Here is a 23,498-nt window from a genome sequence, read left to right on the forward strand (position 1 = left end):
AAAGCCCAACTTAGTATTTCTAAGAAATCCTATCCTCCAATGTAGTAATAAGAATGAAAACAAAGAGTTGGCTTGCATATATGCATTACAAGAATAAATGACACAACAATCCATTGGGCAAAGGATAGTACGATTTATTTTGTTTGTAATTCAGATTTCACCCTATCAAGCAAAATTTGTTTTCCATTCATTACAAATACTATTGAAAAAAGTAGAAACGGAAGACTTTTATAGAAAGAAATCCCAAATCGCATTTTCAAATAAGGCAGAAAAAAAAAATCATTGGCTAAAACAAAATACAGAAATCGGATGATATGAGTGAACACAAGATTATCGACATGGCAGTTAAGGCCTATTTTCCTAACAGATATTTTTCCTATGACCTTGGAAACTCAATTTTAAGCTCGACAGCTTGAGAAAAAGTTCAAGAAAACAGCTTTCCTTCTGCTATCAAGCCTTTACATCAGGTTCCTACAAAAATTTCTGCCCTTCACTTCGATTTGTCCACCATTGTGCTGCTACAGTTCCCCCTTGGCCACCACTGACAAACTACACAGTGGCATGCCAAATCACCACTGCCCTTTGGAACATAAATATGCCCGTATAGATGTTCTCTACATAAAGCAACAGCTTCTATGATGTTGCCAAGCTTGGTTTTCTTAGTTATGCAGTCCTCCATATTTCCTTGTCTGCTTCAACCTTCAAGCAACCATTCATGGTGGAATGGTGTTGAGATGTCCTGAGTTTATTTTTCATCTCCCTTTTTTGGTGGGGTCTTAATAGGTGGGAGGCATTTTATTTATCTCTTGCGTGTTAAGGTGAGTCAAAAACTTAAGAGTATGCATCCAGTTTACTTTGCAAGGTTTAATGTGTCTCCATTTATCTGGCATATCAATGGAACTTAGAAAAAGATTCCTACTTCATAATCAAGAATGATAAGATTTTAAAGTACAGAGGATCACGAAATGGCACAGGCTGCATTTGATTGGCTCATTCAAGAGAGATAGGAAAATCCTGTGTTCTTTCTGGCCATTGACACCTGTCAATTGAACACCGTTCTTGCAATGCTCACACATTGATAACAGTTCATAGTATCGGCGTCAGATGAGTATTCTGGATGGAAAAAGGGGTCCAGGTCAGAATCTGTATCGCCGTAATGCAAAGTGGCACCAGGCAGATCATGTAGAACATGGCATCATGGAGACCTAAGTACAGACTAGGGAGAAAACATTTTACAATTTTCCACCGGGATTATAGAACCAACTATCGCTACAGCCTGTCCTGTGCCAATTTATTTTCTACCCTAACCTTACTCTCTTTGGTTTGCAATTGACATCCAAACTTTCTGAGCAAAATCTGGTTTATTTTTCAGAAGAATCGCCCCAAGTTGCGTTATTGATTTTATACATTGATTACCCAGGCAACCCACCCCAGCTGTGCTCATCTTTTGCCAGCAAAACCAAAATGTTGTCTGTCACCTTCAAGGCTGATGGATCGCTGCAAGCAGAATTAAGATCCATCTCATCGGAGTCTAATGTGAATCAAGAATCAAACTGTGTGTGTGTAAAAAAAACCAAAAACCTACACGGGCAGTCCTTGACTTACAATTATTCACTTAAAGACTATTTGCAGTTACAGCGCTGCTGGGGAAAAAAAAGTCCTTGTTCTTACGACCGTCAAAGCATCCTCATGGCCATGTGTTCAAAATTCAGGCAATTGGCAGGCAGAGTCCCTAGGATCGTGTGATCACCAGTTACGACTTTCCCAAACAGCTTCCAGCAAGCAGACTTAACAGGGGGGGCAAACCAGATTTGCTTCATGATTGTCTGAATCGCTTAACAACTACAGCGAAACAAGGTCACAGAATTGGGTGCGACTCACTTAACAACCGCCTTGCTTAGCAGTGGAAATTGTGCTTCCCATCTGTGGTCATTAAGTCAAGGACCACCTGCAGAACTTAAAAACTCTTTTAGGCAGATACATGGGGTTGACTTTAATAATAACTGACCACCTACCTGGAGTCAGGATCGACGGCTTTACTATTCAGATCCGCGAAGCCAAATTGATTTAGTACAGAAACCACAAGCATCGGAGCTAAGGACTGAGCTGGCTTTGTGAAGAGAGCGTTCGTTCCAAAGACCATGGATGAGAGCGGAGATCTGAAATGTAAGACAGGCCAGGGTTTAGCTGATATAATAATGGAAACAGATTACAATTTAATATCCATGTAATAACGATACCCATTGCTTCATTTATGATTTAAAAAAACCTGGGGGCATGGTACTCACTTTCTTTTATGTTTCTTTAAATCTGCATCAACAATATCAGCCAATGGTAGATTAAACAGACTGAAGGATGCTTGAACCATCACCCTGAAGAAATAAAATAATCCGGTGAATTGGCCCACACAAGTCACGATTGTCTATTACCATAAAGTATATATCTTCTTGGTCTCCCCCATTTTGGCAGCCTACAACTGCCAGCGGTATTTTTCAGCTACTAAAATTGATGGTGAATATTTACTTACATGTTGACAGTGAGATAAATAGCCAATAAATAGTAATATTCTCGACCCAGAGCGAGCATGAGAATTGCAGCCGTTCCTTCCAGGTAGAAAGAAAATAAGACAATCTTGTAATAACCAAATTTCACTAACAAAGTGTGACTGAGGAGCACAAGACACTGAAATAGAACAGGAATAAAAAAAGAGAGAGAGAGAAAGAACTACATTAAAACCGAAGTTGAATTGCATGTAGACTTTTTTAAAAAGGTTAAAAAAATGGGGAAAGAAACCATATTTTGAAAGCAAACAGGCCAGTAGTGCTGTATCTGAAGGGATAACTCTCAAATCCTATTTCTTATCATGTTGGTGTTACTGATACACAAAACAAAATTTCCACAAAAAAATACTTTTTGGAAACTATTCATTATATTCTGACACATGCTGTGTTCAAAACAAGTATGTCAAATGTTTTACAGGTGTATGGGTACTATACATGTGTACAAAACAGTTGCATTTTGTGCTGGGAAAAAGTGAGAAAACCTCCTACATTAATTAAATCATATGCAGTGGTACTTTGGTACTCATCCTTAATTAGTTCCAGGAGGTGTGAGGAGTACCAAAAACGATGAATACTTCACACATTTTTACTATAAGGAATAATGTGAGTCACAAGGCAGCCAACAGCGACAGGTTCTAGCTTGTGAGTTGAGTACCAAACAAACAATGAGTATTGGGACAAAATTTTTTGCATCAAAAGTACCAAATTCAGCGTGTTTCAAAGCAGTTGAGTACCAAGGTACCCCTGTATATAAAAGTCAGGCAATTTTGATTGAAATCAGAAGCGCCCAATATTTGATCCTAGATCGTATTTTTCTCAAGTTAAATTTTTGTATTAGTTTATCGAAGTAAAAAATAGAAAGAAAAACATGAAAAAGTAAAGAGAGGAAGGGAAAAGGGGGGGAGGGGTTATAGTGTAATGTGAGAAAGAAAAAATAAAAAAGGCACCAACGTCCGACTCTCTTTAGCACAGTCAAAGGTAACAACATTACAACTACAACGTTTTGCTTTTACACAATAGTATGTACAGGCCATTTCTACAACAATAATCCTGGATCATATTTTTCTCCAAGATCTTCCCATAACGTTTCCCAGCAAGAAGTAGGATTTAAAATATGTTTGTCAACTCATAAAATATTTCTATGGTCTTTTTACAGTTGCCAACAGAAAGGGAGGGAGGAATAGTTGGGCAGCTTGCATTCCATTAATGTTTTTCAAAGATAGTAACTAGGTGACCGAAGTTTCTGCCATGCAAAATTCTAACTGGAGAGCATGATTGATGACACTGGGCTATGGATGTGTCCCATTGGAGAATATGAATTACGATATACCCAGGGGGTGGTGGAAAACCAGGGTCAAGGGTGACAATGAATTATGAATTCACCCACCCAGCAATGAATTATATGTCTCAGTGCTGGCATGTTTACTCCTAATAAATCTTCTTTACATTTGGAAATTCAGCTAGAGACTCATGATTTAAATGGGGGTAACTGCCGGAGCCCTGAGAACGTTAGGACTCAACACATTTAAGAAAAAAAAAAAGATGACAAAACGGACATGCAGTTTTCTGCCTACCTGCGGACAAATGAAACCTGCCCCGTACATCAAGCTTCGGACGGAGGAAGAAAGGACTCCGTTTGGGATGAGATTATCTGCAAAGATCATCATGAAATTGTTGCAGAAGGCTAAGTGGAAGACTTGGAAAAAGTTCATGACGACAAAAAGCAGGAAGTTTTTCTGAGTCAAGATCTGGCGGGTCAACGAGAACACCAAAGACCAAGAGAGGGAGGGGGCCTTGGTGCTTTCTGGATCAGACTCTTCCATCAAGGATTCCCTTTGCTCGTACTGAGTCGTGCTGTAGAAGCCGGTGTAGGACATGCAAGCCGTTGCGATGACCGCTACCAGCACCGTGAAGGCCTGGAAGTAGGCGAAGCGCTCCATGTTGGCCGAGATCAAACCACAGAACAGGATGCTGGTGGAGCCAACCAAGCTGGCTACCTGGTTGTACTTGATCAGCTGGAGGCGACTCTCGTGCCGGGTGGAGATTTCGGCGAAGAGGGCGCACTGCGCCAGCAAGACGAACGTCAGCAGGCCATCAAAGGCGCACAGGGCCACAATGAGATGCAGCCCGCAGAGCCAGTCTTCTTCCTCGTATTGCTTCCAAGGAAACCACGGGAGGAGGAAAGCCAGGGCGTACAAGGGGGCCCCGTACAGAATCGAAAACTGACGGCGGGAGCAACAGGGCACCTGGGAGTTGTCCTGAAGGTACCCGAAAAGAGGGTCGTTGACGGCATTCCAGATCATGAAAACAACCTGGGAGCAAATGGGACAGGTCAGGTTTTCCCCACAGCAAGCAAGACTGGAAACTCAACAAAATCCGAGGACGCCCCATACAGGCAATCCTCGATTGACAATCAGTGGCTTAGCTCAAACTTAATTCATTGGTGGGATTGAAGAGTTTTTTTTTACTACCGGTTCTGTGGGGATGGCACGGCTTGGCGGGCGTGGCTTGGTGGGCGTGGCAGGGGAAGGATACTGTAAAATCTCTATTCCCTCCCCACCCCATTTGGGGCCCTAGGCAATGCAGCTGCGTTTATTGGCATTTGCAGCAGTCCTGTGGTCACGTGGCCGTATTTTACAACAGTTTTGACGAACACTTCTGGTTTTTCAGTAAAAATATTCCCCTGGCGAACAATGGGTTCACGTTTATGACCACAGCATTCGTTTGCAAAAAAGCTAGTAAGATCGGGCATGGTGACGTGATGACCTGCTTAATGACCGGCATGACTTATAGCTGTAATTCCAGGCTCGACTACTGTCCTAAGTTGAGGACTACCTGGATACAACACTCAGTCTCAAAAAGGACGTGTCCTGTTGAACTTCAAACCAGCACTTGGATTGCAAAATGAATTTTTACTAATGACAACAATCTATGGCTACCTTTGTTTAATATGTCTCATGGCAAGCTGTTCATTTTGGATTTTTTTTTCTTTTAATGACCCCATAATCCCTTGCAGGGCAGAGTCTGGGCAACTGAATGGAGCTAGCAGAGTGTTTTAATGGCCGGGTGCCCTTCCTGTCACCAATGCGAAGTTTTGTTCAGCAGATATATTCTCAGTGTGCCAAGAGAGATAAATATCTGCCCCTACCTAGTATCGAACTCACAGCCTCCTGATTGTGAGGTGAAAGTTCCTCCTCTAGGCCACCACATCACTCCTAAGCTTTTCATTTTAGATGTACAGTAAAAATACAACCTGCTTTGAAACGAAATATATAAATAGCCACATCAATACTCTTACCTGCCCTTGATGGAATGCTGATTCTGAGATCTTGTACTTGTTTAAAAAGAGTTTCACATAATAGAAATTGAAGATACTGTTCATCATTCCAGCGCCTAACGTGGTCATCGAGTAGGCAAGAGCATTAGGGTGAAGTCCTAAAAAAGACTTCATTTTTCTGCTGTAATATTTTTCTTCTTCCCTGTAGTACAGAAAAAATAGTTGGACAAAAATAAGTATATATAGCTTGCAATTCTCATGGAACATCTCGGAGTATGCTTTCTAATTTTTAAAAATCTACGTACAACTGGAATCAGAACTCCGAGGGTTACGGATGAAGCTCCTCCGTTTAAAAGCATGATCATAATTTTGTGGAATTTAGGAAATGTTTGTGCAATATTTAATGGCACTTAAGAGACAATGGTGGAGGATTAAAACACAAATATGACACTAAAGTCTTAAACACCACTATGTTTGCATTGGAATAAAAGACAGAAACACTGCACTTTGGAAATAATAAGGTTATAATACCAAACATTTAAAAGAGCAGTTTTATGCTTTTTGATTTGTAACCACTAGTAAGCTTTGATACAACTCTTTCATTGTTTTCATAAAGTGGTATGTTATAGATGAATGACCTGATCTGGTCAATATGATGAGTTTAGTATGGAAAAGAAATTCTGCATTATCTAATCACCGTGCTGAATTTTTAAAAGAAATTTGTGACTATCAACTGCAGAGGGTGCGTAGCCCTTTCTCTGTGGGAAAGGAATTTATATTTTTAACAAGGGTTGTGCTACCAAACTATAATTTGGTAATGAATAAGTTCAGAAAGGGTTTATTTATTATTTCAATGTATAATAATGAAAAAGGACAAGCAAGAGTATGTTGGATTTTGGCCAAAATATGTGAACACAGCCAATGAAAAGAATAAAAGATGGGTGACTTATATACATTTGAAATAATAAATAATATATAAATGAAAGCTGAAATAAGATGGGGGTGTTAAGGTAGATTTTAATACAGGGCAAAAACGGAGTCTGTTACAAATCAGGTGGTTTCATTCTCAACTAGCGCATAAAACCATTGATTAAATTAGTTAAAAGGACAACAGTGTGCCTGCCTGAACAAAGCTAAATGCCGACAAATATAAATCATCTTTTAATTAGAATATAATTCAGATGAACCACCAGAGGGCAACATTTTCTCACCTACATTGATCCACGCCTAGCAAGAGCTTAGCAATTGGACAAGATTTAACAACAGAAAATAAGAGCATCATCGACCTTCACGGATCCTGAGGGGAAAAGGACATTCCTTGCTTTCCAGCCAAGATAATACAGGAGGAGCACAAAAGAGTCTGCCCCTCCCTTTTCACCTAAAATTTACATTTTAATAAACCAAGATGTGGAGCACAATCCACTGTCAATACCAAATAAAAAACTACAATTCAACAGAACTACAAAACCCCTGTAAAAGGAGATAGTTAACCCACCTATTTGTACAATATGTTACAAAACCAAGCTTAAAATCGGTTAACCAGAGAGAGCAGCGATTCCCTTTAATAATATTTACTTCAAAGGAATCCCAAGATTGATGCAATTAATGCCTGGGGTAAGATTAAGAATGAATGGAATGCAACACACAGAATATTTAGCAGGAATCAGGGGTTGTTGTCTGTGTGTGAGGTCCACCTCCCATTCCTGGTCCAATCCCACATCTTGGCTCCTAGTACAATAACATCTATTGTACGGCACGTTTTCTTTCTCATATATTTTCATGGATATATTCATAGTGCCTCATCCAATCAATGTAAGATTTCTATAGGACCAGAGGTTTGCTTTGCGTTTTCAAAAACAAATGCCCCTTTGATGGGCACCAAACAGCCCCTTATTTGAAGACTGGATAAGAAAGCAAATTTGGGCATTTGTATTGTAAAATAAATGTTTCCATCTCCAAAATGCTACACAGAATGATTGTGGATTCTTGCTGTAACCAACAAACAGGGATAACTGCTTTTTTTTTTAAAAAAAAATATTGATTAGACTCCATCTGGAGATGTTTGTTATTGCCCATACACAAAACTTTTAAAAGCCTTAAATATTTATGACTTGGAAAACTTTGGTGTACTAAAGCCCTTTTCAAAAGGTATTGTATCACCGTTAAATTTTTTCTCTCTCTCAGAACTTCTGCCCCATTTTTGAAAATTGTGAACGACCCACAAAAGCGTTGGTTGGTATGGTTTATATCAATATTTATTATATCAAAAATTAAAACTGAGGCAGTTGCTGCTCCCAGAGTTTCTGAGGGTTGTTAGGAGAATCGTAATATTGTATTACTTTTCAACTTAGGCTGGCAAATGGTCTATGATTTCACAAAGCCAAGAGGGGGTACTGATGAGAAACACTGATGGAAATGAGAGTAGAGCACAGTGTAAAACAAAAATAAAAACTTATTTGTTTCTCAGCATTTTGGCTTTTTTTTTTTTTGGCAGGACACTTATGCGGAGCTGACTGATAGTACCAGAATTCTATGCATTCCTGTAGAAAGCTTTCAGGCTGAGCATAGACACGTCTAATATTTTGGACCTGTATAAATGGAACACAAAAAAAGTTTGGTGTTGCAGTTTAGAAGAACAGAGTTGGAAGGGGCCCTAGAGGTCCTCTAGTCCAACCCCTGCTGCTCAAGCAGGAGACCCTACACCATTTCAAACGAATGGTTATTAATTAATAGTAAATATAGTAATTATAAGCAGTAGGACCTTTTCCTTTTGTAGCCCCGTTTGCTGCCAGCCAGGAGCTCCATTCCCCCGTCCGCCTGCTTTGTAAGTGGCGGGGAGCTGAGATTCTTGGGGGAAAAACACCCTCTAACCAGCCCACCTACTTCTTCCCCCTCTCCTGTCACCCTTCCCACGGCCACCCTGCCGGTGTCCACCCCGCAATTTCTTTCAAGGCGACGGGACCCGCCATTCGTTCCCCTTAGCAACCGACCCCTCGGGACGCCTAGCAACCGAACCCACCCCTCCCTGCCTCCGGGCAACGCCGCACTGACCCGCACTCCAGCCTCGGGCAGCGCAGAAAAGCTCGGAGGGCGGGTCTTGTTCCCCCCCCCACACCTCTCCAATCGCTTGCCATTGGCTGCCGTCGGGAGCCGTCGGCTCGCCATTGGCCGGAGCGGCTACGAGAGGCCCGGCGGAGGAAGCGCGCTAATTGGCTGCCGCCGGCGTGGGTTCCTGGTTTTGAATCGCGCCCGGCGTCCTTGCCACGTTGCCTTCGCTCGGTCCTCATGGACCCGCCTCCTGAGCCCCGCGGGAGCAGCGGGGCGGGGCGTTCGGGAAAATCCGGAGGCGCTCGGAGGCGCTCGGGGGCGGCTTTAAAGGCGGCGCGCAGCCAAGCGCCCGCAGGGACGGTGAACGGCGGCGGCGGCGGCGGCGCGATGCTCACCGACAGTTTGGTGGAGGAGTTCGAGATACGCGAGGATGAGCCGTGGTACGACCAGCAGGACCTGCAGCAAGGTGAGCGGGCGGGCGGGCGGGACTGCTGCTTCTCCCTTGGACTACATGCCCCATTATCCCCAGCCGCCGCAGCCCCATTTCTTTGGGAGTTGGAACTCCGGAGCTTATTATTATCCTCCCGCCTCTCCTCTCCTCTCCTTGCTGAGCTCAAGGCCAGGACTACATTCCCCATGATCCCCAAACTCACCTTCTAATCTAGCCAATGTTCTCTTGGGTGGGGGGAACTCCAACACCTATTATCCTCCCCCCTTCCCATCTCCTGACCTTGCTGAGTTCAAGCCCTGGACTACACTCCCCCTTAACCCCAACCGACGCAGCTTCTAGCCAACATCCTTTTCCATCTCCTTTTCTTGCTGAGCCCTGGACTACACTCCCTATTATCCCCAACCCCACCTTCTAGCCAATGTTGTTTTTGGGTGGAGGGACTCCAGTGCCTATTATCCTCCCCCTTTCCCATCTCCTGTCCTTGCTGAGTTCAAGCCCTGGACTACACTATCCCCAACCGACACATAGTCCCTCCTTCTAGCCGGCATCCTCTTTGGGTGGATGGGTGGGGATGGGACTCCAGTGCCTATTATCCTCCCCCTTCCCATCTCCTCTCCTTGCGGAGCTCAAGTCCTGGACTCCACTTCCTATTGTCCCCCACTAACCCAACCCCACTATCCTCTGTGGCTGCGGCAGAAGGTTTGGAACTCCAGCGCCTATTATCCTCTGCCTTCCCATTTCTCTCTGTGCGCTAACTTCAAGCTTCAGACTACACTGCCCATTGTCCCCACCCAACGCAACTCTACCTTCTAGCCAACATCCTTTAGTCTTTTTTTGGGGGGGGTGGAAATAGGGTGGAACTCCAACACCTATTATTCCTGTTATCCTGCGTGGGAAGGCTCCCTATCATCCCCAACGCGCTCCTCCAGCCAAGGGACCCCCGCTCCCATCACCCCCTGGCTAATCCAGAGGAGAGGGGGTAGGTGGGGTGGATTCCAGCTGTAGAGAGTTCCCTGCCTCCTTCCTACTCCAGTCCCCATCCTCCCCAGCTGGAATGGCTGGGTAGCTGTGGCACGGCGGGTCGGGGCTGGTAGGGGGTCACCCCTTCCTTTGCCTCCTTAACTGAGTGGGGGTTTCTTAGCCCCTTCTGTCCCTCCGTCCTCCCTTAAGACAATGGCTTTGTCTTTTAATTCTTCCTGCTCACCTGTGTGGGCATCTTCCTCTCCCCTCTCTCATCTTTGGTTGGTTAATTCTGCCCACCTGCCCTTACCCCGCTTTCTGCTGAAAGGAATTCCATCGTCCCCAGCCGGACTATTCCTTCCTTTCTTCCTTTCATCACTCTTCCCTGTTTCCTTCTTTCTTCTCCCCTTCCTTTCTTCCCTCCGTCAGTCATTCTCCTCCCTTCTCTCCTTCCTTTCTTCTATCACCCTTCTCTTTCCTTCGTTTTCCCCTTCCTTTCTTCCCTCTGTCAGTCACCCTTCTTCCCTTCCTTTCTTCTGTCACCCTTCTTTCCTTCTTCCTTCTCCCCTTCCTTTCTTCCTTTCTTCTATCACCCTTCTTTTTCCTTCTTTCTCCCCTTCCTTTCTTCCCTCCGTCAGTCACCCTTTTTCCCTTCCTTTCTTCTATCACCCTTCTTTCCTTCTCTCCTTCCTTTCTTCCTTTCTTCTATCACCCTTCTCTTTCCTTCCTTCTCCCCTTTCTTCCCTCCGTCAGTCACCCTTCTCCCTTCTTTCTCTCCTTCCTTTCTTCTGTCACCCTTCTTCCTTCCTTCTTCTCATCTTCCTTTCTTTCCTCCGTCAATCACCGTTCTTCCCTTCCTCCTCTCCTTCTTTCCTTCCTTCCTTCCTTCTTTCCATCACTCTTCTCTCCTTCCTTCTGTCTGTCACCCTTTTTTCCTTCCTCCCTTCCTTCCGCTCGCAACTGTCCTGCCCTCTTTGTTCCTCCACCCTATCCCCTGTTCTATTATTCCCATCAGAATAACACTCCAAGGGACCCCCGCCTTATAAAAAGACCTTTCATCGTGAATAAAGGGGGAAATGCGAACATTAAAAGAGCCGAAGGGGTCAAAAGGAGAATAGCGGGGAGGGGGCCCCCCAAAGCGGGGTGGGGAAGGAGGACAATGAATAGAGGGAGGGGCATAGCTGGGAAGCCCCTTTAAGGAGAAAGATGGATGTGAACTTGGTGGATAAGGAGGAAGGGAGGCTGAGGAAAGAGAGAAAGAGCCAGAAAAAGAAACTGGGTTTTACAAAGCATAAATAAATGTGGGCAGAAGATCCTAGAGGTCAGCAATTTTAAAATGTCTGGACTTCAACTCCCAGAATTCCCCAGCCAGCCTGCCGGCTGAGGAATCATGAGAGTTAAATTCCAACCCTTTTAAAAATTGCTGAGGTTAAAAAACCCTGCCCTTGAAGATAATGTTCTTCGAAAGCCTGAGGAAAGACTTCTAAATGCAATTAAAGATGGCTAAGCCTGGTTCCTTGCTGTGTTTAATTTGGAAACTTAAATCCTGGGTTCAGCCGGAGTACTAATCCTTGCTTGCTTGGGAGTAATAGAGCTAAACCCTACGAAAGGCATTTTCCAAACGAAGGTTAGGCTACTGGAAAGCTGCAAATCAATGAACTTTTAGCTTTGGGGGATATTCCCATAGTTTAAGGCAGGTATGCAAAGAGAATTTGAGTCTATGGATGGTGCAATATTCCGATTCTAGGTTAATTGGCAAAGAAGAAATGCAAAAAAAAAAAAAAAATTAAAGATGTCTTATTATTGGACTTTCTTCAAAACATTTTGCTTCTCATCCATCCTTTATTTCTGTTCTTCAACCATGAACCTGGATGATTGAGAATCTCCAGAGATATATTTTACTACTGTATTTAAATTTAAATTTACAATGAGGGTTATCCCATGTTCCATAGGATTGGAAGGAAGGGGGGATTTTCTCTAGAATTTAGAGCTTTGCACACGACTTTGGGTATGCCATAAATTTGCCTAGTCGCTCCGATGGTGCGTACAGTGTAGAGGAGCGACAGGATTTGGGTGTGAAGTCCAGAGACACGTTGTGTGCAGATAAAAATAATAAGTGCTTTTATTACGATACTGGTGCCTCTGCTCTGTATTTAGTTCTGTTTTAAGGACTAACAAATTACATTTTTGCCTTTCTGTATTATCAGATGTCTTTCTTTGGATATTGGAAAAACTATTGAAATATTTTTGAAGGGAAATATTCTTACCTGACCTTCAAAGGTGTAACAAATCTGTTTTGAAAACATCTCTCCTTCACTTTTAGCATTTGTAAAAGCCTGCTGTTTAAAAGGCATACTTTTGAGATAATGCATTGTTTATGGAATGTTTTACACAAAGGACTTTCTTCAAATAGGGCTCACAATTTTCCCTTTTCCTGGCTGTCTCGATTGATGATGCAATATCTGAGACATACATTCATTTAAGCCAAGATGTTTATTCTCCAAATTGTTTGTTTTTAAATTATGAATCACAGCCCCGATTTCTTGGCTTTGGATGCAATGAAAATGCAGCTGTTGTCACATCCTGTCATTTTAAGTGAGTTTTAGGTCAGTTTCAAAGTGTGGAAGTGTCTTTTTTTTTTTTTAAAGACAAATTCATAATGAACCATTGGGACTATTGTGTTTGCTTAAGATAACCAGTTAGAAATATTGCACCAGTTGCAACATCTAAATTGCATATTCAGCTAGAAGATTATATTATCTGAGAGGTAGAAATTTATCAACAATCATGCACACTGTTTCCTTCACAACAATTAACATTGCAAACCTGTTTTCTTTTATGGTACTCTGAACTTTGGTCTAATTTTTGCAAGCTCTTCCTGCCGTTTAATATTGGGATTGTGGCGTTTTATGATTCATTTTCCAGACTTGGTGGCAGGTCATGTTGTTGTATTATGGCTTTACACGATGTTTCAGAATGATTATTTCTTGTGTGGTACAGGTAAACCACAACTTACAACAATTCATTTAGTGACCAAAGTTGCCACAGCAGTGGAAAAAAGTGATTTACGGCCGCCTCTTCATGGTTACATAATTAAAATTCAAAGGCCTGGCAACTGGCTCATTTTTATGACGGTTGCAGTGCCCGTCAAAGGGGAAACCAGATTCACTCAATGACCGTAGTACTAACTTAACTGCAGTGATTCACTTAACAACCGTGGCAAGAAAGATCTTAGAATTAGGCAAAGCTCATTCAACAAATCTCTCACTTAACAGAAATGTTGGGCTCAGTTGTGATCGTAACTCAAGGACTGTCGGTAGTCCTTGAGTCAGGTGTCTTTCTGAATGCCTCTCAAATTTCATATTCTTGCTTAGCGCTTCGCGACCTCCAAGCTGTAAGATAATGTAACATTGTAAGATAATGAGAAGATGAATTCCTTTGCTAGTTATCCACTCAAGATGACCATATAATTTTGCTGAGTACCTTCAATTGAACTTCAGTTCGCCTTAAAATTGAAACATTCTGGTAAAAACGCTAAGACATGCAGCTAATTTAGCTTCAATATTCTCCGGAGGAATGTTTCATCCGAAATAGGTTCCGCAGACTTTAGCACAAGCGATGTGTTGAAAAGAGATACACAACTTCAGGCGGTAGTACATTTTTGGAGTACGTAGGTGGATTGTTTTTGTAGTAATAGAAGTAGACTTAAGGGGATTTTCCACAGCTTTGTAATTGATGATCAAAGATACTATTGAAGCCTCGCTTGGAATTGGAACAGCAGCTATGAAACTATGTGGAAGGAAACGTGGGAAAATGGATTTCTGCTACCAGGTGTATCTGTGTAGTACGGAGCTCTTGACTCCCATTCAAATTTAGAACTTGAATACATCCGGAGGAGAATCAGATTGGAGAAAGGGATCTCATCAAATACAGTTCTCAACTTATGAGCAGAATTTCCATCGCTAAGCAAGACACTATTAAATGAATCGCACCCAATTTTACAATCATTTTGAATGTTGCTCGAGACAGATCACAGAATATAATAATAGCGTGGAAGTTATTGGTACGCCAGTAATGATCTTTGAACTATTAATTTACCTGGGCAAATCATCACCATCTGTGTTCCTGACAGTTCTTCAGATTGTTAGAAAGGATTACACCAAATTCTGGCTCGACCGTTTTGCAAAAAGCATCAGTGATAACTTTGCAGTCCGTCTGAGATCAAGAACCATAGCTTGTAGTCACCAAAGAAGAGAAATTGTCCCAGCTTTGAGGTCTCTGACATTTTATGAATCCCAAGTATGTTTCCTAGACTTTTTACACAAAGGTGCAATAGAGAAATTACAACGCATCAGTCTGTTTTAAGGTTTGATGTCCCTTGTTTAGTTTCCAGTCAATGTATGTGTGTGTGTATATATATCTCCTATTTCAAATTGTCAGAGTTGTAGCAGTTTTTGTAGCATCAGTGAGCTGCTTTCCAAAACATTTAATTTGCAAACAAAAAACAAAAAAACATTTAAGTGCAAACATTTAACCAAAACAGAGCAAATGGAGAACTTAAAATTAAGCAGAAGGACATGTTGAGGTGCTACAGTTGTTCTGGGGCATTTAGTTTCTCCAAGAGATTGTTTATTCTGTTGTACTATTTGTCAACATGACAACCTTTGGAATGAATTTCACCACCGGTCAACCAAAATATTGTGAACAGCAAAAGTTCTTTTGCATGCTATACAGGTAATGGGAAAAGATTTTAAGCTCCTTAAGTCTTTTTTTGCAATCTGCCAGTTCTTTGCGTGATGAAACTTGTACCAACTTAATACCAGCAAAGTTGGCCTGTTTAAAAACAACTTGCATTCCCTGGGAGCAAGCCAGCATTTTAACACCAAACAAAAGCGGTGTTTTGAAACCACTTGTTCTAAGGGCCACACAGTAAAACGTTATCTTGTTCGTTTCCTGCCTTTGTGGCTGTTAATTCTACGGGTCTCTGTAGATTGGTTAATTGAATACAAAAGGGTGAAAAATAGAATTACCTGGTGCAATCTGTTATCAAAACCTATCCTGAAAGGATTTCACGATTTTTCACATTTCAGTGAGACACTGAAGGGCAAAGTAAGAAGCATAGATTAAACTTTAGATAATAAAGCAACTTTGATATCTGTTACCCCAAAAAACCCGCTATAGATTCTGAAATGTGCCATTAATCTCTCTGAATGAAGCAAACCTTTATTCCTCTAGAAATTAAACCGTACTTGCTTATTTTTAATGCCTATACAGTACTTAAAATAAGGTAGTGCATTTTAAATAAAGTCATACACACTATTTGTTGTAGATCTTCATCTTGCTGCTGAATTGGGGAAGACCCTTTTGGACCGAAACACGGAACTGGAGTCCTCTCTGCAGCAGATGTATTCCACCAACCAGGAACAACTGCAGGAAATAGAGGTGACCGAAGATGGCCCTATAAAATTGAATTATTTGCCTCTTCAGCTCTGCATGTTTGCTATTATAATGTAGAAGTATGGTGAGGCAGGCCATCAAACATATTTGCACCAAGATTCGTAAAAGTGGAGACCATCAGGAGCTGAGTCAACACGTATTGCGTTACCATGGGGTTTACTTTCAACTTAGGGTGTTGTACCATCTCACCTGTAGACAAGTTTTAAATCTAGACCATTTTTTTAAAGCCTGAAATGCAAACAGTCGCACTTCGGAGCAGATCTTACTTGGATGCCAAATGAGCATAGATTAAATCCCACATTTTCCAACATAAATTTGACTTGCAAATGTATGAACTCATAAATGCCTTTTCATTGGGAATTCTTCATTAGGAACGTCTTCCATTTATTTGGAGGAACAGTCGAAAATTAATCTGTTAGGTCTGATTGCTCATTTTCAGACCAGGCCAGATGAGGACAGATGTAGATAGCAATAACAGGTAGACTTATATACTGCTTTACACAGCCCTCTTTAAGCGGTTTACCAAACCAGCCTCTTGCCCACAACAATATGGGTCCCCATTTTACTGACCTTGGAAGGATGGAGGGCTGAGTCAACCTTGAGCCTGGTGGGATTTGAACTGCTAAATTGCTGAATGTTATTTTCATGGCTCGATAATCTTGTTGCAGGGATTTCTGGGGCTGAGTATGTGGTGTGGACCCAATTTGACGTACCTTTGGTTCATTTCGTGCAGTCCGCAATGCCCTCTGAGCTGGGTGGTTTGCTTGCAGGCCTTAGTTAATCCTTAGCTTGCAACCCGTTGGAGCCAGGATTTATGTGCCTAAGCAAGGCCCAATTTTCCAATCTTGCCCGTAGCCATTCAGAGGATCACTGCAGTTATTCAGTGAACCGTGTGACTAACTAAAAGAATTGCAGAGGTTCACTTAACAACTGTGGCAAGAAAGGTCATAAAACAGGGCAAAGGTCATGCAACGAACGTCTCACATGGCACCAGAAATTGCTATTGTGGCCGTAAGTTGAGGACTAAGTATGAGAGTGACTGAAACCTGAGTAGCTTGCTGAAACAGCTGTGGATTTTAACACCTTGTTTCCATCACCTCTTTGACACGTAAAGCTTTTCTTGTTAATGAAACAATTAGCGCCATATACTAATGGCACACATGCACAACTCACCAGGAGGCTGTGAGTTCGATCCTAAGTAGAGACAGATATTTTTCTCTCTCTGGGCACAATGAGAATATATCTGCTGAATATTACTCCGCATCAGTGACAGGAAGGGCATCTGGCCAGTAAAACACTCGGCTGCATTCAGTTGCCCCAGACAGGGATTATGTTAAAAAGAGGACGATGATGTCCCGAGTCCTAAAATTAAGACAACTCCCCGTGTTTGAAATGATGAAAGTCGCTCCGGAGAGGCTGGTTTAATACCTGTACCTGTTTTCATTCTGCAGTATCTTACCAAGCAGGTGGATCTTCTGCGTCAAATGAACGATCAGCACGCCAAAGTCTACGAGCAACTGGACGTCACGGCGAGAGAGCTGGAAGATGCGAATCAAAAACTGGTCATTGACAGCCGGGCCTCCCAGCAAAAGATAGGAAGGTAATTAAGTTGGCTGCTGGCAGAATAATTTCCCCTTATCTGCCAGGTTATTATAAAATAGATTCATCATGGACCTTGTCCGGTTTTATCAGGGTTATCTCAAGCGAGGGCCTCGAGTGGTGGAATGGATTGTAAGATGATTGTGCTTCCTTTTTTCACCCATGAAGCTCCTTTTGTCCACCCTATCTCACTCCTGAAAACCTGGAGAAGACTGGAGGCCATTTTTCTAACTGAGAAATTGTGTTAGGAGCCCCGAGTTTTCATGAGCTGTGGCTACTTCATCCGATGCGTTGACGAAAAACGAATCAGATAGCAACGCCATGATGAGTTTATCAGATTCCATTAGCTGCAGATTGTAAAAGGTCCCTGCACTCTTTTATAAACTTTGCAACGTTGCAGGTACTTTTCAACTTACAACGATTCGTTCAAAGTCACATGGGCACTGAAAATGGCCAATAAACTATTCTATTTTCTATTCTTTATGGTTGTTTTTCACTCTTACACAGAATCCTTGCAGTCACACTGCATCGATTCATTTAACAACTATGCCCCCCCAAAAAAAAAAGTCAGAAAATTGGTCGCAATTCACTTAACAACCGGTTCACCTAGCAGCAGAAATTCTGTTCTCCATTGTGGTCGTATATCAAGGACTGCCTGTCGTTCAGAAAAGGGGTTACCAGACCACCATTGAGTTTTACTCATACCATATCTGCTTCCAAAAGATTATTAGAAGTTAAGGAGAAATGTCTGTATCATATTTTACTTTAGTGCTAGTTCTTTTGAATCTTCCAATCTGTAACCTGATTTTAAAAACAAAAACAAAACAAAACTGTCTTTCTCTGGAGTATGGAGATGTGATATTCACAAGACTCCTTTTGTTAGCTGGTGACTGAGGGAGAAGGAGGTCTTAAGTTAGGAAAATATCAAACTGTACTTTGAGAGGACCATGTCAGGAAAATAGCGAACTACTCTGTTTCCCCCAAAATATGACCTACCCTGAAAGTAATTTTTGAATTTTTACATGTGCGTCCAACCCCCAAAATAAGCCCTAGTTAGGATCCCACCCACTCCAGAGTGGACGGGTAAAAATTAAGCTAGGGTGGGGATATGGGGGTGGAGTTGCCCTACTACTTACCTTTGGACAGTTGTAACCAGGCCTCGCGCACCCCAACACCTGCCTTGCTGGCCCATTCCTTCTGCAGCTGATAAAGGCCTCTGTAGCTGATAACAAAGCTCCGGATTGATCCAGAGCTCAGTTATCAGCTGCAGAGGCCTTCAGGAAAGCCTTGCCGGCTGTAGAAGAAGGTCCTGAAGGCCTCTGACAGCGAAAACTCAGGCTGGGGGTGACGCACGCAAGTGAGGTTAGTCAGTGGATGACTTTCCCCCGAAAATAAGACCTGGTACCTTTTTTTTTTTGGTGGCAAAAAGACAGGGTCTTATTTTGGGAGAAACACTGTATGCTTTGAGAGTTCCAAGTCAGGAGAACATCAAACTGTACTATGAGAGGTCCAAGTCAGGAGAACACCAAACTGTACTATGAGAGGTCCAAGTCAGGAGAACACCAAACTGTACTTTTGAGCAGGTGCAATCATCTCTGATACCTGAAGGAGTTTGACGGCCGTATCCGTGCTGCTTCATGGGCTTTCCAAACTTCCCTTTCAGTCTCACGGAGACCATTGAGAACCTCCAGACTCACATTGACGAACTTCAGAGGCAGGTGGAAGAGTTGAAGACCTCTGGGCAAAGCCACGTAAACTACGAGCAGCCCAAGTCGGTCCAGAGTTTCCCATGCCTGAAAGAACTGTACGATCTCCGCAAGTAAGTAGTAAACTCACCAAGCGAGAATATGGAGGACCTTGAAAATTAATGTTGACCACACGCCAACATTCCCGCCAAAAATTCCCAATGGTTGGTTTCCATGCGAGGAGGACGCCGTGGCATGCTTTGATTGAAAATTGATGTTTGAAATGCTAAACCGATATTCCAGGTTTAAATAAATCTTTTTTACTTTGGGGCGATTTCTTCCAGATGTAATGTAACCGTGCGATTGATGTTTTCAAATGCGATGGGAATGAGATTCCTTGGGCAAAAACGAACTAAGCACTTCCCCTTCTCTCTTTCTGTGTATCCCTAGGTATTTTGTCTATGATCATATATTTGCAGAAAAGATTATATCAATGGATAGTCAACTAAGTCCCGTAGAAGAGGAAAACCAGAATTTGAAGAAGGCCGTAACTCTCCTACAAACTCAGCTCAGCGTAGAGAAAGAAAAGAGATTGTCTATGGAGGAAGAGTACGGTTTTCTGCTGAAGGAAAACACAGATCTGGAGCAACAGCTGGTGGACATCCATGTGTACCAGGCGAGAGCGGAGGAACTGGAGACGGAAGTGGCCGAAATGAAGCAGCTCTTTCATTCTGGAAGCCCCTGTCCAAATAGAATGGAGCAACTGGCCCCGGAATCTTTTTTCATTTCCCTCAAAGAACCCTTAGAAAAAGAACTCAACCATGGTCTTTGGGACGGCACGTCCTTCATCCTTCCTGAATTTGAGAAGAGGTCCCTCAAAAGGAGCAGCAGCGAGAGCTTGCTTAGCAGCACGGCGGGCGAGGACCTCCTCTTCAAAGGCCACGAAGAGACCTGCATCAGGAGGGCAGAAGCGGTCAAGCAACGGGGCGTTTCTCTACTCAACGAGGTCGACGCCCAATACAACGCCTTGAAGGTCAAGTATGAAGAGCTTCTGCAGAAGTGCCAAAGGGACAAAGAATTGCTGGACCACAAGGCTGTGCAGACTTCCAGACAGCGTCCCAAAGATGTCCATGGCGGGAGCGTACCCCTCAATGGGGGTCTTAGGGAACCCGATGCCCTGACTGCTGATTCAGCCAACTTCTCTTCCAACGTGTCTCCAGAATACAAACTTCTCTTCAAGGAGATCTTTAGTCGTATTGAAGAAACTAAAAAGGAAATTGATGAACATCGGGCAAAATATAAGTCTTTTTCTTCTCAATATCCTTAAAAAGTACAGCGGGGCATCGAAATAATATCCCCCCCTCCCCCATGATGTCGTCCTTTTAATGTTTCTTAGGGAACAAGATGTAGTTTGGCTCAGGATTGGCAGATTTTCTGTAAAATGGGTTGGATCCATTTGGTTCGTCCTACTGAGTTGGAATCTGGTTGATTCCCTCTCGCCCTGAGCCAAGTTCCCTCTGGAGGGAGAGTCTCTCACAACCAGTTTATAAATTAATTTTGTTACGCAACTCAACAATTCTAGTTCTGCTGGGAAAAAAAAAACCCTGAAGTGTTATAGAAATGAGAACCGCACAGGTTGCATATGCACAATGTCAACTCTTCTGGACTTAAGATACTTCCTGGGGTTGAAAACCAAAATATAGGTGATTTTTTGGTAGTGTGCCATTGTCACATACAATTGCAATATATATGAGTGTATAATTTGGTTAAAAAAAACTCCTGGTGCGTCAACCATTAGAAGACTGAATATTACAAAACAGCCCCCACATAAAAACTAAACTTATTAGCATAGAAGCAAAATAAAAACAGAACCTCCAATTTCACTTTAACTTAAATCCATCCAGTGTGTCTTCAAGGATTTGATTTTCTGGAAATGGTCTACCACACATCCAACTGGAAGCCACATTGGTAAGAATTTAGATCAGCTTAAGCCACAAAGTCACCTATTATCATACCAGCAAATATGCTGTATGTTGAATGGGCCAAATATATGCTGTGATAATATTTCATCCTTTTAAACAAACCTCCTGCAGAAACTCGCATTTCTTGCAAGGTCCAATTACTCTGTAGTTTTAGAACAAGCATTTACTATTTTTGTCAGAAGAAACTCCTGGGAACACAAGTGGAGAATTTAAAGCCCCCCTTCCCGGAGTTCTGAGTTTTTAAGAAAAACGAGAGCACGAACTTCAATAGTTCTCTTCAAGTTATACACGAATAAGTCAGTTGCCAATCAGCGTCACAAAAGGTGACTTGTTTTTTTTCCCCAAAGAAAAGGGATCTGTTTCATATTGCATTCCTAATTTAAAAAGAACTTGAGCTGCCTGCCAGAAGGAAAAAAAAAACATAATTGCAGTTTTAAAACTCTTGGCTGCTGTTACAAATTCACCTGCCTTATCTACTGAGGGTGGCTTGTTCTGCTTCGATTAAAAGATTCCAGGTGGAAACTCGACTCTGCCACACAGTGTATTTCCATTTACTACCAGTTGTTTGGTCTTACTGGGTGTTTTGCAAAAGGCAAATAAATCCTGTATGCAATTAAGTCTGTGCTGGTTTCTGGTGGGTGCATTTCATGTGCTGCTGACTGCAACCAAAGGAAGGGTGCAGGAGAAGGGTGTAATGATGATGACTACAGATGTGTATTATTTTAAAGAGAGGGTGTCCTGCAGAAAGAGGTGTTTGTGCATCACTTATTTTTCCTGGATTGGGAGGTCCTGTTCAGTTACACCTTTTGTCCTTTCTCATTTGGACTTTGTGCAATGTCTTTCATGTGCAGTTCCTCTTGAAGTACATTCTGAAGTACCTGATACACCCAGAACAGAAGGGTTCAAGTAGTTATGGATGCTGGTTGAATGAATCCATGGAAGACTAGTTGACTCCCGGTGCCGATTGTCTTCTTGAAGGTCCTTTCTTTTGAAGGTCCTTCATGGTTTGGGACCACTTCTGCCCATCTGATAAAATTCAAGGGTGACCTTTGGGCTTCACAGCATCAATGGGACTTTGGAAGCAGATCTTTTATTGTGGCCCGGCTTCCATGAAATAAGATGTCCCTGGAAATTGGAATGTCCTCCATACTTACCATCACCACCCTCTTTTAATGACCCTTGCGAGGTGGACTCTGGGCAACTGAATGAATCTGCAAGTTTACTGGCCGGTGGAGTTTCGTTCAGCAGATATATATGCTCATTGTGCCCAGACAGAAATATCTGCCTCTACCTAGGATCGAACTCACAGCCTCCTTATTGTGAAGTGAGAGTCACCTCTAGGCCACCAGACCACTCCATATTTATGCTGTTCCATAAAGTTATTAAATCTTGGCTGTTTCGGTAGATCTTTGGAGTTGTAAAATTGGACAGTTTCTCTGGAAGAGGAGAAGTTGTTAAGCAATTTATCCCAGGGCCATGTGTTTGTTTTTGATGAATTATGGTGACTCTGAACAATTTCACACATTCTAAAGTTATCAAACAAGACATGTGATTGCCACAAGCTGTGAAACAAATTTAAAAACTAGAGTGCAGTTTTGGTTTTAAAGCTAGTGTCTAAAAGAAAGGGCGCTGGCTGATTACATATATGCCTACACAACACAAATTAATGTCTCATTCCTATGCAAATTGCTTACCTAGATTTTTATTGTGTCCAATGGCCACATTCTAGTTTGAGAATGTGAAGATCATGTTGCAAAAAGATCATTTAAAAGTCATTCTTAAAAGACTTCTATACAGGTAGTCCTTGACTTGCGACCTCTCATTTAGAGACTATTTGAAGTTAGGATTTGGAAAAGTTCTGATCTCTAGGCCACCTTCAGTCTCATGACTACAATTTGTGCCATTTCCAGCAAACATCCCCCAGCAAACTGGGTTTGGTTAACAAGGTAAACAACTACAAGTTTGCTTAACCACCACTGCAAAACAAAAATATATGTAATGACCGTCATAACTTACAGCCAGAATTGTGGTCTCAATTACGGTCATAAACTGAGGATTACCTATTGTTTCCATTATCTTTCATGTTCTTCAGAATATACTGCACTAATCTTCCATTTCAACCCGCAAAACGGGCTATAAGGGGGTGCTTGAGGACTTGCTTCCCGATATGTCAACCTTTTCACTCCCCATGCCCATGATGGAAAACCTATGGCACACGTGGCGCACACAGCATGCAAGCCCCAGGCAAATTTAACTCACTGCGCATGCGCGTGCCTGCCAGCTGATTTTGGGGCCTTTTTCGGCCTGCCAGAGGCTTAAGGGAAGCCTCTCCAGGCTTTGCAGGCCGAAAAATAGGCCCGTTTCATCACTTCCTGTATTTCCGGAAATACAGGTGACAAAACAGGCCCATTTTTTGGCCTGCAAAACCTGCAGAGGCTTCCCTCAAGCCTCTAGCAGGCCAAAAAAGGCCTCAAACGG

At 42.5% G+C, this 23,498-nt stretch overlaps 2 protein-coding genes and 1 long non-coding RNA gene across 6 annotated transcripts; 1 reads left to right on the forward strand and 2 right to left on the reverse strand.

Annotated features, from left to right (window-relative positions):
* Positions 1–113: 113 nt before the first annotated feature.
* Positions 114–9,107, reverse strand: LOC113438760 (solute carrier family 68 member 1-like). 4 transcript variants are annotated; one of them, XM_087912730.1, is made up of 7 exons: positions 8,890–9,107; positions 5,860–6,040; positions 4,136–4,873; positions 2,528–2,682; positions 2,289–2,372; positions 2,016–2,159; positions 114–1,113 (listed from the first exon to the last, which is right to left on the reverse strand). In XM_087912730.1, the coding sequence occupies exons 1-7, from the start codon at positions 8,970–8,972 to the stop codon at positions 1,101–1,103; spliced, it is 1,398 nt and encodes a 465-aa protein (XP_087768856.1). In that variant the 5' UTR covers positions 8,973–9,107; the 3' UTR covers positions 114–1,100. The 4 variants fall into 4 exon arrangements, with proteins under 4 accessions (XP_087768856.1, XP_087768855.1, XP_087768854.1 ...); XM_087912729.1 differs by having other exon boundaries at positions 114–1,216; positions 8,890–9,085; XM_087912728.1 differs by having other exon boundaries at positions 8,600–8,897.
* Position 9,108: 1 nt separating this feature from the next.
* On the forward strand, positions 9,109–21,637 carry CDR2 (cerebellar degeneration related protein 2). The gene is made up of 5 exons (XM_026724144.2): positions 9,109–9,352; positions 15,627–15,739; positions 17,206–17,354; positions 19,017–19,172; positions 19,489–21,637. Exons 1-5 carry the CDS (start codon positions 9,124–9,126, stop codon positions 20,363–20,365), a joined length of 1,524 nt encoding a protein of 507 aa, XP_026579929.2. The 5' UTR covers positions 9,109–9,123; the 3' UTR covers positions 20,366–21,637.
* Positions 18,170–19,072, reverse strand: LOC148124678 (uncharacterized). Its single transcript, XR_015739557.1, has 2 exons — positions 18,956–19,072; positions 18,170–18,243 (listed from the first exon to the last, which is right to left on the reverse strand). It is a non-coding gene; the product is annotated as an uncharacterized LOC148124678 (long non-coding RNA).
* Positions 21,638–23,498: the final 1,861 nt, after the last annotated feature.

The sequence above is a fragment of the Pseudonaja textilis genome, chromosome 14 (genome assembly GCF_049901715.1).
Source record: "Pseudonaja textilis isolate UNSWEBS1 chromosome 14, rPseTex1.2, whole genome shotgun sequence".
Classification (NCBI taxonomy): domain Eukaryota; kingdom Metazoa; phylum Chordata; class Lepidosauria; order Squamata; family Elapidae; genus Pseudonaja; species Pseudonaja textilis.

Coding starts and splice junctions, on each gene's coding strand:
- LOC113438760 (XM_087912729.1), bottom strand. CDS start 8,972: ATGGCAAGCGATTGGAGAGGTGTGGGGGGGGGAACAAGACCCGCCCTC. Junction 4,874..5,859: donor CAGCATTCCATCAAGGGCAG/GTAAGAGTATTG, acceptor ATTTGCTCCCAG/GTTGTTTTCATGATCTGGAA. Junction 1,217..2,015: donor GCCGTCGATCCTGACTCCAG/GTAGGTGGTCAG, acceptor TTTTCTCCCTAG/TCTGTACTTAGGTCTCCATG.
- CDR2 (XM_026724144.2), top strand. CDS start 9,124: ATGGACCCGCCTCCTGAGCCCCGCGGGAGCAGCGGGGCGGGGCGTTCG. Junction 9,353..15,626: donor CCAGCAGGACCTGCAGCAAG/GTGAGCGGGCGG, acceptor TATTTGTTGTAG/ATCTTCATCTTGCTGCTGAA. Junction 19,173..19,488: donor GAACTGTACGATCTCCGCAA/GTAAGTAGTAAA, acceptor GTGTATCCCTAG/GTATTTTGTCTATGATCATA.